At 36.4% G+C, this 12,493-nt stretch overlaps 1 protein-coding gene across 3 annotated transcripts in view; it reads right to left on the bottom strand.

Annotated features, from left to right (window-relative positions):
* Positions 1 to 12,493, bottom strand: part of LOC113414213 (uncharacterized) — a 62,681-nt gene that overhangs the window by 17,381 nt on the left and 32,807 nt on the right. For all 3 annotated transcript variants that reach the window (XM_087958120.1, XM_087958122.1, XM_087958121.1), the window contains exon 8: positions 993 to 1,150. In XM_087958120.1, coding sequence (XP_087814246.1) covers positions 993 to 1,150 — 158 coding nt within the window. The remainder of the gene's footprint in view (positions 1 to 992; positions 1,151 to 12,493) is intronic.

Raw genomic sequence — 12,493 nt, 5'->3', positions numbered from 1 at the left:
GGCTATTTGTAGAGATAGAGTGGAATGAAAGGAACACTCCTTGTTATTATCTTGATCATCAGTACTGCTAATGGTCAGTAACATGAACGATGCTTCTGGAGTTGTGCGTGTGTGTGTACACATACACACACGACACCAAGGAAATGCACTAATGGTAATTCTGGCATATACACCATATGTATGAACAGACAAGGAATAGTATAGAGCTGTGGTGTTAAACTCAAGGCCCAGGGGCTGAATCTGGCCCATGGGGTGTTTAGATCTGGCCTGTAGGGCTGCTATGAAAACAGCCAAGGACCGGCCTGCGGTGCCTTTGCCAGCGAAAACAGAGCTCGGGAGGTTTCAACGGCTTCCTGCAACCCTCTGCCAGCAAAAATGAAGTTCAGGAGGGGTGTCCTTCCCGAGCTCCATTTTTACTGGCAGATGGTTGCAGAGGGCCGTCGAAACCTCCCGAGCTCTGTTTTCGCTGGCAGAGTGCTTGGGTTGCCACAGGCGATCCCGACACGAGTGACAACAAGCTGGCCATGCCCACCTGGCCCCCAAGGTCAAACACAACCCTGATGCGGCCCTGAATGAAATTGAGTTTGAAACCCCTGGTATAGAAGAAAGCATTAAATCCTTCTTTTGCTTCTGAACTTTTGATAGAGCTCTTGTTGGTCATGTGAAAAATAGAATCTTGGACCAGATATAACTCTGATGTGATCTAACAGAACTGCCATATTAAAGAAAAAAGAGAAATGACTCCACCCACCCCACCCCACCCCACCCCCCCCCAAAAAACAAACAAACTACTGGGAATAAGAGAATGCTAACAGAGACAATCCTTGCCAGAGAAAGAGAGAACTGTAATTAAGTCTGAGTGCCATATGCTTGTTCTCCCTCACTCCCACAACAGGCTGATGGGTATTTCTGTTACATAACTTAATAAATGCAACACACACACACACACACACACTAAGCGAAAACATACTAATTTAATGACTGGAATGTACCTCTTCATTTCTTGGGCTGATATAGCGTAGAAATAAAAAACCCTGTTTCCAGCCCGAGGAACACATCTAAATGCAAAAGGCTTGCCCAGGCTGTTATCCACGCCAATTTCAGCACCTTCGACCTTTGTTACTTCCAACGGTCTGCATTTTCCTTCATCCTAAAACAAAATCAACAAATTCAAGTTTAAAGAGTGCTTGTGATGCAAGTTTAATTGTCAGAGGTTGAAAGGCATAGCCTTATTTATGTAGCAAGACTAATACTAATTTATCTAATCCTAATTTAGACAAATTGTGAAACACTTATGCTTCTGTCTAATGTTCCTACACATTGGATATCTCAATATTCTATATTTTCTAATAGCACAACTTGGAAAAAGGAGGCCAATTTCTCTGGCCACATTCCTCCACTTTCATCATCAGCACCATGATAATATTTTTAAAGTTTACAGAATATGGTGGATGACAATGGGTCATATAATGTTGCCTTGTAACCACAAATCTTATTAATATTTTCAGTCTAGTTGGACAATAGTTATTTGATTTTATAACTGACAGGTTATTGCAACATGTTTGTAAATCAATCATGGTCCCCAAATACAGTCAGAAAATACAATTTAAGTAAGAAACTAGTCCAATATGGAATTGAAATTGAATCTGATAGACCACGGATAACAGATCTTGCCCCCTCCTCCCTTATTAAGCAAACCAATCTCCTACAGTTGGATTTAAGAAGAGTGATTAGGAAAAACTATCTCTTCAAAATGTTATACAGGTTCTGTTTCATGGGCAATCAATTTTGCTTTCTCAATCCTGGTCATTTTACATGTTGATGTTTGTTGATCAATATTAAGTTATAAATATTTAACCAAAGAAGTAGCAGGAGCAAACATAACTCAAAATCTTTGCCATCAAATATATATTTTTATAATTGGGAGAAAGGGAAGGATCTCAAATTGAATAGTATTATAGTCAGTATTCGTAACACTTTTTTTAATAAACAGACCCACTATTTGGACTAGGGTAACTTAAAACTATGACTTGATTCGATGCCAGCAAACATTTTTTTAAGAAAATTAGGACTGAAAAGAAAGGCTCTCTTTCAAAAATCTGTCCCACCAGTATAATGAAAATACATTTATGACTTTATAGAGCTGAGCCTTGAGCTGATACAAAATGGAAGTATAAATCTGAACCTAAAACTATAGAATGAATTCCTAACTATGGGTTGCATAAATTATATCTTAGCCTTAGTGCATGTCATTTGGAGTAGACTTGAAATACATCCTAGCTCAGTTATTAGGGATGAGTTTGGTCCTGTTAATCTTGAGGAAGTGGGCAGGACTCTTAGAATTGAAAGCCATCTCAGTATATACTTTTATCCTTCTGCGCTACCCAAGGCTGACTGGGAAATAGTGTATGGTAAGTCTAACGAATGCATCCTTGTAAGGGAGGCAGTTCTGCTGACCTTTAAAGATACTATGGGCATGCTCTCTCCTCTTGAAAGATTCCTAAACACAAATTTTGTTTTGGACAAAATTTCATTGTTTAAAGATATTTGCCTCCTGCCATCAAAAGGCCCTGAATGAAACAGCATTGATTGCACCTATGAATAATCTCTGGAAAAAGTAGTATGGAGATAGTGTGTTCATTTTAGCAACCTTTGATACCATTAACTCTGGTATCCTTCTGGACCAGCTCCAGGAGTTAGAATTGGGACATTGTTTTATGCTGCTTCTCAACCTTCCTCTGCAGTCAGTGTCAATGAGGGATATGGGGATGTCTCACATTTCCTATGGTGTGGAATGCCTCAAGGCTCAACTGTCTCCCTGCTCATGTTTAACTACTTGAAGCCACTGGATATAAGGTCATTCAACATCTTGAAATGTGGTGTCATCAATACACTGATGATACCCTGCTCCATATCTCTGCCCTGAATAACCAAATGATGCAATGCAGGTTTTATCTCATTGCCTGGGGTCTGTGGGTTCTGTATGGAAAGAAGAAGATACAATTCAACCACAGCAAGATGGAGTACTTTGGGTTTTAGGGTCTCTTGGAGCTGATGATTTCCACTCTTTAATTCTACATCAGACAGGATTATTGCACAATTTGGGGTCCACGAACAGCAGGTAATAGATATGACATGGGGCTTTTCCACAGCTTTGTTATTCCCCTTCCTGGATAAGAAAGCCCAATACATGATCATTCATGCTTGGGTAACCCTCCAAATAGACTACTGTTATGCACTATATATAGGGCTGACCCTGAAGAACATTTAGAAGGTTCAAATGGTCCATTAAGTCCATGTTACACTTTTGCTCTGTGAAATGCCTCGGCTCCCAATTTGCTTCTGGGTAGAATTAAGAAGCTGTTTATTATTATGTATACATCTTTATATGGCATGGAACCAGAGTATTTATATGCCTTTTTTAGCTGTAAAAAAGTGATTTATTTAAAAAAAAATAAAGACACTGCATCTAGGTTGCATAAATTAAGACAACTATTTGATGGCACAAAGCGTTAGGATTTTGTTTAGAAACATTGCTCTAGTTATTCTCCTCTAGTGGTTCTGTGAGACCGAATTGCAATGATCAAACAATATCATATGGATTTAGCAAAGTACTGTGAAAACTGTACTGATAATATGTTACATCACATTTTATAAATACAGAATGAAATTTGAGTACAATGTGTATGTTCTACTTTATTGAATTTTAATTTACTGCTTTGTTCCATCTCCATTTTCAGTCCATAGTCTCTTGAAACCATTTGAAAACTGGCCATGTGTTCATGTTCAATTCTCTAACTTTTGAACACTAAATGTATGCTCATCACTATCACCCAATCAGTGTTTCTTCCAGGTGACCAATTGGATGATGAGAAATCATCATTCAAATAATGCCTTTCCCTCAAGCTACTGCAGCACTTAATAAAAAATATATTGACATTGCTATTTTAAACTGGTGACATTGCATAAATATATATGGGTCCAGAAAGGCTTTAGAATGGCTCGTAGTCTATTCAAATCTGTCTTAGTTTTATTTAGTACTCATAGCATATATGGTAGGTTAATTGTGTATGTGTGTATGTGTGTGTGCTGTCTGTAAAAATATAATTTGTGCAAAAGTGTCCAGTTGTAAAATGTTCACTTTCAGATTTTGATGAAGTTTCTTATAAGTTGAATTTGATGTACAGCTTTCCTATGTAAAAACTAAAGAGATGTTTTATTTTAAAAAAAATGGCTAGATAAATTCGTAGAAAGTAGTTAATTTCAAATGCTTATGCATTTATACACACAGATGCACAAACAAATCTTGTGGTTAATTCTAGCCAGATTACTGTTGTTTCAGAAGGCATTTTATTTCTCTAATATTATATTTAGCTAAAATAAATAATAAAACTGAACAGCTGTGACTTCATCAGTGTGAAGAGCTTTGTTTGATGCTTGCACAGTATGCTTCTTCTTTTTCTAAAATTCCAAAAGATAAGCAGCACATTTTTATTATAATGCTATGAACAGGATTTTATTTTCTTAAAACTCCCTTTACAATCCCAATGAGGCTATTGTATTTTTTTAAAAAAAAAACTATCGCAAGATATTTAGCTTTATTTGCTGAAACCAAATGTAAACCAACAGTGAAATAAAAATGAAGAAAAATGACACAGAAGGAAGATGAGAGCAATAACAAAGTTTCTGTTTTAAATGCCAGAGGTCCTCTATTTAATTCTTTACATCTTGAGATAGATCTGAAAAGATATCTGCTTGACTCCCTGAAGAGTCACGAGTCCTACTTATAAAATGGAAGTGTTGCTGTCTTATATAATGTAGGCTCCTGCTTCATATGGAAATCATACAAACTTGCAACCCAAATGCCAAGATTTTTTTCCCTATGAACAGAAGTTATTTGAATAATGCTGTCTGGGGTAGTGGAGGTGCTTTATCAGATCACTTACATAGTGAGTTATCCCATTTTTGTGACATTGGAACAGAGATTCTCCTGATCAACTTCTAGGCCAGCATTTATCAATCTTGGCAGCTTACAAATGGCTGGACTCCAACTTCCAGAATTCTCCAGCCAGCTTGAAGTCCATCCATCTGAAAGCTGCTAAGGTTGAGATACACTGTTCTATACAATTGAAAATTAAAGGAGCCAATCATATTTCTTAATATTAAAGCAGTTTCACACTTTTTGTGAATTAATCATGGGAGATTAAGATATTAATAAGCCTTTGTGTATCACCTGGCTAGAGAATAGAGTTTCCCAAGATTAGTGTTAGTTACATTTCAATATGAATTCACAGGATTGAGGACTACTGGTTTGAATCTCTTCGCTGACAGACTGAAACCACGATTGTGTGCATTTTCGATCCGTGCTCACCGCTGGAGTGCCCCGAGCCAGCTGGTTTTGGGGCTAAGCCACCCCATAGAGGTGGTGAAGAGGGGGGAGATTGCCAGCAGGGTTGAGGAGAGATGCATCTCTCCTCCTCAGCTGGCCATTACTCCCTTTCCTGAAGGTGGTTGCAGCAGTGGTCAGAAATGGCCTCCTCAAAGAAGAACTCGACCGGAAAAGAATGTGCAGGAGGAAGATAAGAAGAGAAAGTTTTGGTTGACTGGGTTAATCTGCAAAAACAACATAAGGTACCCTGGAATTTAAAATATAAAAAAAATAACATTGTTCCCAAAGAAGATTTTGAAGCAGTGAAGGAGAGAGGGAAGGGAAAGGACTTGTTTTTTTCCCCTTTCCTTCCTTATACTGACAGCTAAGAGACGTAAGCAAGAAATTTAAAAAAAATACCACTTTGACGTCAATAGGCATTTAAGATGAAAATAAAATGTCAAGGGGATAATAAAGATTTCTGGATACTTAAAAGCTTTTAAAAGCAGGAAAGGAGAGAAAAAGAATAAAAGGGCAGGATCTGGAAAAATGGAGGAGACTGCCTGGAATTAAAAGGAATTTACAGTGAAATCTCAACAAGATTCCTAAAAGATACATTTGAACTGAAACCTGGCAACAAAGTAATAGAACCCTAGGAAGAGAAATTGGAAAAAAGAAGCAAGAAGAAACATTCTTTGGATTACTTGGATTACTTGGCGATCTTTGGATTTTTGGTTATTGCATTTAAATGACTAAAATCAATCGGGTGGTTGTTTAAAAGTGTTTAAAATGGCACCAGTTTTAAAAGAACTGAACATGGAACTTAAAAAGTACAAAGAAGATGCACAAGAAGGGAGAGGTTCTTTTGGCTTCGTATTTCAACTCTTAGAAATTGAGATCTGGAACTATGAGAAACAACAAGAAACGTTTGTAGAACAAGAAGACTGGGACAAGGAAGGAGCCATCTTTAATGATCAAGTAATTTTATGTGAGGGAAAAAAAGGAAAGTGGGGGAAAGAGAATGAAAAGTTTAAGATTTGAAAAAACAACCAAAAAAAAGAAGAATAGTTTGAAAAATAAGTATAATATAAGAAAGCAACAGAAGAGGGGATTACAGAAGAGAGAATTAGAAGTAGAGAGACAAGGAGATAAAAAGGGAAGGGAGAAGAAGAGGGGGAAGAAGGAAAGGAAAAGAAGTTATAAAGATCAGAAACAAGATATAGCGAAACAGAGAAAAGGTATAATAATTGAAAGTATAAACCTGTTTAGAGACAATGAGTGAAAACTTAATTGTAAAAGGGATTCTGCAAAGGTACATAAGACAGTATTGTTATATTACAAATAGAAATAATTTTAGAAAATATGATTAAAATGATGGATAAAATATTTATCATAATCTAGTGGAATGTTTGTTAATAAATAAATGAAATAAAGTGAATGAGAGAATTAAATTAGGAAAGGATTGAAACATTTTAACTATTATTAATAAAGATGTTAAGATTTTAATGAATATTAATGATAGAATTGAATTGGAATGGAATGAGTGCTTTATTTTCATATGTATATAACCTTTTTTGTAAGAATATAGTGTGTATTTTAAGAATGTACCAAGCAGAATTCAATTGGAAGTTATGTATTATATTGAGTGTTATAATCTTAAAGGTATACATTGAAGCTTAAATAAGAGTTGAATGGATAAAATTAAAAGATATAAAGGTGTCATACTCTAATTAATAACTACAGAGGAAAATTTGTTTAATGAGAAAAGATAATATGAAATTGAAACAGGACAGACAAAAGTATAATATAATGATTTGAATTGAGATGAGATAATCAAAATAAAGTTGAGAAAATTAAAAAAGGGGAAAAACTATGTACAAAATGTAAAACAGGAATAAGATATGGAATAGAACACAAAAATGAGTATGAAATTGAGTTTGTGTCTGTATGAAGAAGTGATAAGCCGGGACCATGCTATTTTTTTAAAAAAAGCTGTTTTATTTGTATTATGTTTTTTTTCTTTGTGAAAACCCAAATAAAATTTTCAAAAAAAAAAAAAAAAAAAAGAATTTTCAGGATTGCACTATAAATGACTGTAAAGAAAATCCAAAGTGCTTACTGAATGTACAACAGCTTAGAAACAAAGTACTTGATCCTGGGTGGCTGATTAAGAAGTAGTCAGGTGCAGCCTCTCCACCCCAGATGCTCACTTGAAGTTTAGGCTCATGTTCGCAGAATTGTTAGTAATGGCTACATTAGATAAGTAATTATAGGAGTGGGAGGCCTTAGCCCTGGAGGGCTCTCAAGATGAGGAAGTCAGTTCAAGAGACAGAATAGAGGAGGAAGGATTATAATCAGGAGTGAGATTCTACCCCTTCACACCTATTCACTAGAACTGGTTGTTAACATTCTAAGCAGTTTGGAGAACCGGTTGTTAGAAGAAATTACTGGCCTAATCCTATAAGGAAGGCAGGAAGGAAACATTCTGGTGTTGCTTACAGAAACTGCCTCTCCATTAACTCTTATTACATTCTTGGCAGGACTAGACTTCCTGTCTCAGGAAAGTCTCTGGAGTTTTTTTTTCCTCCTTTGCTGGTACTTTGCTTGTGTGGAGTGACCATTTAAAGTTACAATGGCACTGAAAAAAGTGACTTATGTCAATTTTTCACACTTATGACTGTTGCAGCATCCCCACAGTCATGAGAGGCCAGGCAAGGAGATGCGTGCCTCGATGTGAGTGATATTGAGTTGGCCACACCCAGCCAATAATATGACCACCAAGCCATGTCCACCCAGTCACATGACCACCAAGCCACACCCGCCACCTAAGCCATGCCCACAGAACTGGTTGTTAACAATTTTGAATCCCACTCCTGGTTATAATGGCAGATTCTACTTCTAATATCTATCCAGTCTGGATGGAAACCAGTGTGCAGAGATGAGGAAGTGTGGCTTTAACTAGCTTTTCCATGAAAGTTCATCTTGGGATCTTGTATTTGGGAAACAAAGTGTTGAAAACTTTGCCAGACTATATGGGCCAAATATGTTTTCAGCAACAACAACAAATCAAGGATTGTTTCTATTTAATTTATATAAGCAAAACTAAGCTAAGCTAAATTAAACTAAGGTAAACTAAACTATAAACTAAACTAAACTATTCTGTTTCCAATGGAACATTTTGCTATAGCAAAACATTTTGCTGTAGCAACATATAGTATTTGAACTATAATTTTCTGTATGTCATCTACATGTTTTGATTAATTTGTTACAGTTATTATTACATGCTGTGAGACATGATCTCAGCAGAATTTGTTTGCCTCAAGAAAAGGAGAATGCAGAAATGCAAGTGATTCATGGTGGGATTCTTGGTCTTCCTTTTTAATATTTCAAAACAGGTATAAATGTTCAGAAAATCTGCACAAGTTGAGAAAAACTGGGCTTGTGCTTAGCTTCCAATGAAAGGCCAGACAAGGAATAATGGATGGAAACTGAACAAGGAGAGATTCAACCTGGAAATAAGGAGAAACTTTCTGACAGTGAGAACAATCAACCAATGGAACAGCTTGCCCTCGGAAGTTGTGGGAGCGCCATCACTTGAGATTTTCAAGAAGAGATTGGACTGCCATTTGTCAGAAATGGTATAGGGTCTCCCGCTTGGGCTAGATGACCAAAAGGTCCCTTCCAACTCTGATTATCTGTTATCTGTTATTTATTATCCATGAATAAGCAGATTTACAATGATTAAAATATGAATGTACATCATGATATAGAGTAGTGCGGTGGCCTAGAAGTGTAGCTCTTGCCTCACAATCAGGAGGCTGTGAGATAGATCCTGGGTAGAGGCAGATTCTCTCTCTCGGCACACTGAGAATATTTCTGCTGGGAAAAACAACAACCCCGCATTGGCGTCAGGACGGGCATCTGGTCAGTAAACACTCAGCTCCATTTAGTTGCCCAGACTCCACCCCACAAGGGATTATGAGGTCAATAAAAGAGGATGATGATGATGTACATCATGCTATAACAGTGCCCACTCATTTGGGATATAAAATAGTTTCTTCAATGCTTGCAATCCTTCTGATACTCAGAAACTTGAATGAATGGGGCCCGCTCTCTTTGAGAAAAGAGTGATATCCCAATTTATTATTTCATATATATATATATTTGCTTTCTAAGCCAAACATTCAAAATGTACATTGTGGTTTCCACCAATAAAGAAAATGAATAATTTCCTAATAAGACAAAGGATGGGAAAGAAAAAAAGGAGGGAGGGAGGGAGGGAGGGAGAGAAAGGTCTTGGCAACTGGAAACTACATTGTGACTTACAGTTCTGTGGATTACAGCCCAGATAGACTCTGAGAGATTAATTAGAAAATCTATTGACAAGCAGTGGCCATTTCAGAAGCTTTGTAAATGAAATAGATAGTAGGATGCTTGTAAAGAATAGATGCCTCTCTGCCTGTGGCGGATAAAGCTCTTTGTCAGAATGTAATGCAAATGTACACTGTATCTCTTTGGAGCAACAGCGTGGACCAAAATCTATTTATAGTTAAGCCCTTTTTAAGGAAAAGCACTTAGCAATGAATATAGAGGCTTGAAGGAAGAAGGGCATGAGAGGAATAATGTGAAAGGATTATATACAATAAAGCAGTATTATCTCCTCTGATTTTCCTTGAACATAAAAAATAAAAAGGTTGCATTGCATTGCTAATTTATTCAATTTGATTGGGGAAAATAGCACATGAAATAGATTAGAATTGGACAATGTTCTCTGATTTCTCTGTAATTTACCCGCCAGATGTTTACATTGACAAATCTCATCAACAGAGATACCATGTTGGCTGGGAATGTCTTATGCTGGATGTAATATATATATAGATAGATATATAAGATTTTGGAACTGGCCTAAAACTCATTTAAATGATTGAAATGCTTTGTCTATGCTTGCCCACTAAAAAAACGATTGTGAGCTTTTCAGTCTGACAGATGAATCCCTCAATTTCCCTTTTCATTCAGTTAAGCATGAATCAAATAACAAAAAAAGAATTGCCAAGGGATCCACTTCACTGTCCTCTTCTTGAATATCTGGATGCTGATCTAAAAGTGATCTGTTTATGTGCACGTGGAAGAGAAATTTAGAGAAACATCTAGAACCGCACCCCCCAGGCTTTTGGGCACCAGGGGCCGGTTCTGTGGAGAGGTTTTTTTTTTTCTGTGGATCAAAGGGGGTGCAGGCCAGTTTCTGGCATGCCAGGGCCTGGTGCCAGTCCACGGACAGGGGATTGGAGACCTCAGATCTAGAAGCCTGCTAAATTATGAACAGCTCAAAAGACTGAAGATTATATATGCATTGAAGAGATATGTAAGCAGGAAAAACCAGATGCCCAGATAAAAGATGCAGCAGTAGAATATCTTTCGGTGATCTTTGAGAAATTATGTAAAAACAGTCATAATGTCAGAGGATTGGAGAAAGGCAAATGTTGTTGCTATCTTTAAAAAAAAAGGGGGAGGGAGGTTGTAACAACAGTCTGTCTGCTTGATGCAAATATTTGCCTTACTTTTGGAACAGAAGATCAAGCACCAAATCAATGAGCTTTCAGAAAAGTCTGCAATGCTTGGAAGGAGCCAGAGTAGGTTTATCAAGAAAAAAAAAAGCATGCAAAATCAATCTGATCCTCCTTCTTTTTTTGATAGAGTGAGTGACCAGTATAGTTGAATGTGGATGTAGCATGCCTTGACTTTACCAAAGTAGAGAAAAATGGCAAAATAGGAGATGAATTATACTATCCTTATTCAGCTGATTTATTATATCCAATAAGAATTGCTGGGAGATAAGCAGTACTTAATTGTGCAAATGTTTCCAGTTTAAAGATCTTAATCTTGAACCAAGAAGTCCTGTTGTACTTGCAGAATATTGATTTACTAGTTCCCAATTTCATCATTCTTGCATTATAGTACCATCTGATATGAGATAGTATATATACAGGTAGTCGTCAACTTACAATGGTTCATTTAGTGATCGTTCAAAGTTACAGCAGCACTGAAAAAAATGACTTATGAACATTTTTTACACTTATGACCATTGCAGCATCCCCATGGTCAAGTGATTTACATTTGGATGCTTGACAACTGGTTCAAATTTATATTTATTTAACCAATTCCAATGTCCGGGGTCATGTGATCACCTTTTGTGACCTTCTGACAAGCCAGATTCACTTAAGCATGATGTTACTAAGTTAACAATTGCAGTGATTCACTTAACAAATGTGGCATGAAAAGTCATTAAACCGGGCAAAACTCACTTAAATTTCTCACTTAGTAACATAAATGTTGGGCTCAACTGGGGTCGTAAGTCGAGGACTACCTGTATTTTGCTTTGAGAAATATTTCTTATCAAAGTTCTCCACCTGCTGGACATTGTTTGTAATTAACATGGTATCTTTAAGAAAGTACTATACTGTAATACTACAGTACACAGTATATAAATAAGGATACATGCTGAAAGTGAAGTAAAGTGCCCTCTAGCTGTGTTGTACCAGAACTCCATATTTATTAGTTAATCATAGTTTAGATATGGTTCTTTTTAAATCAGATTTTATGGTTTGAAATTTGGAATAAATCAGATAAGTAGATAATCAGATATTAAAATGAAAACAAGGCTTTTCTCCTTGAGCCACCAAATTGAAGTTCAAAAAAGGATAGGAATAGGATATGTTGGTTTGATTTGCATCATTATTATTCATATCACTGTAATAGAAGATACAGAATTCTGTCTGAGTTGGTAAGATGTAACCCCTTTAATCTTATTGGAATACCATTTTCAAGTAAATGCAAGACCTAGTTTCTCTAACACGTTATTCACGATGAAAAGAAAAAGCCCTGAATGAGGAAATGTGAAAGATTCAACAGTGAAAAAGATTCAGAGTCATTTATACATTTGGAACAAAATTTGACTCACTTTTGATATTCTGAATTCCAAATAACAATTAAGGTTATGAAGGCATGGAAACTGTAGGCTAAAATTAGGGATGAGATACTGAAAAAGATAACACATATATTGTAGATGTACCCTGGATGTAATTATGATTTTATACTCTACTGTAATTTATTTCTTTGTTTACTATG

This window comes from Notechis scutatus, chromosome 2, assembly GCF_049901735.1.
Source record: "Notechis scutatus isolate UNSWTSFEM ecotype Mainland chromosome 2, rNotScu1.2, whole genome shotgun sequence".
Lineage (NCBI taxonomy): Eukaryota > Metazoa > Chordata > Lepidosauria > Squamata > Elapidae > Notechis > Notechis scutatus.
This window is presented reverse-complemented; position numbering and strand designations above follow the sequence as displayed.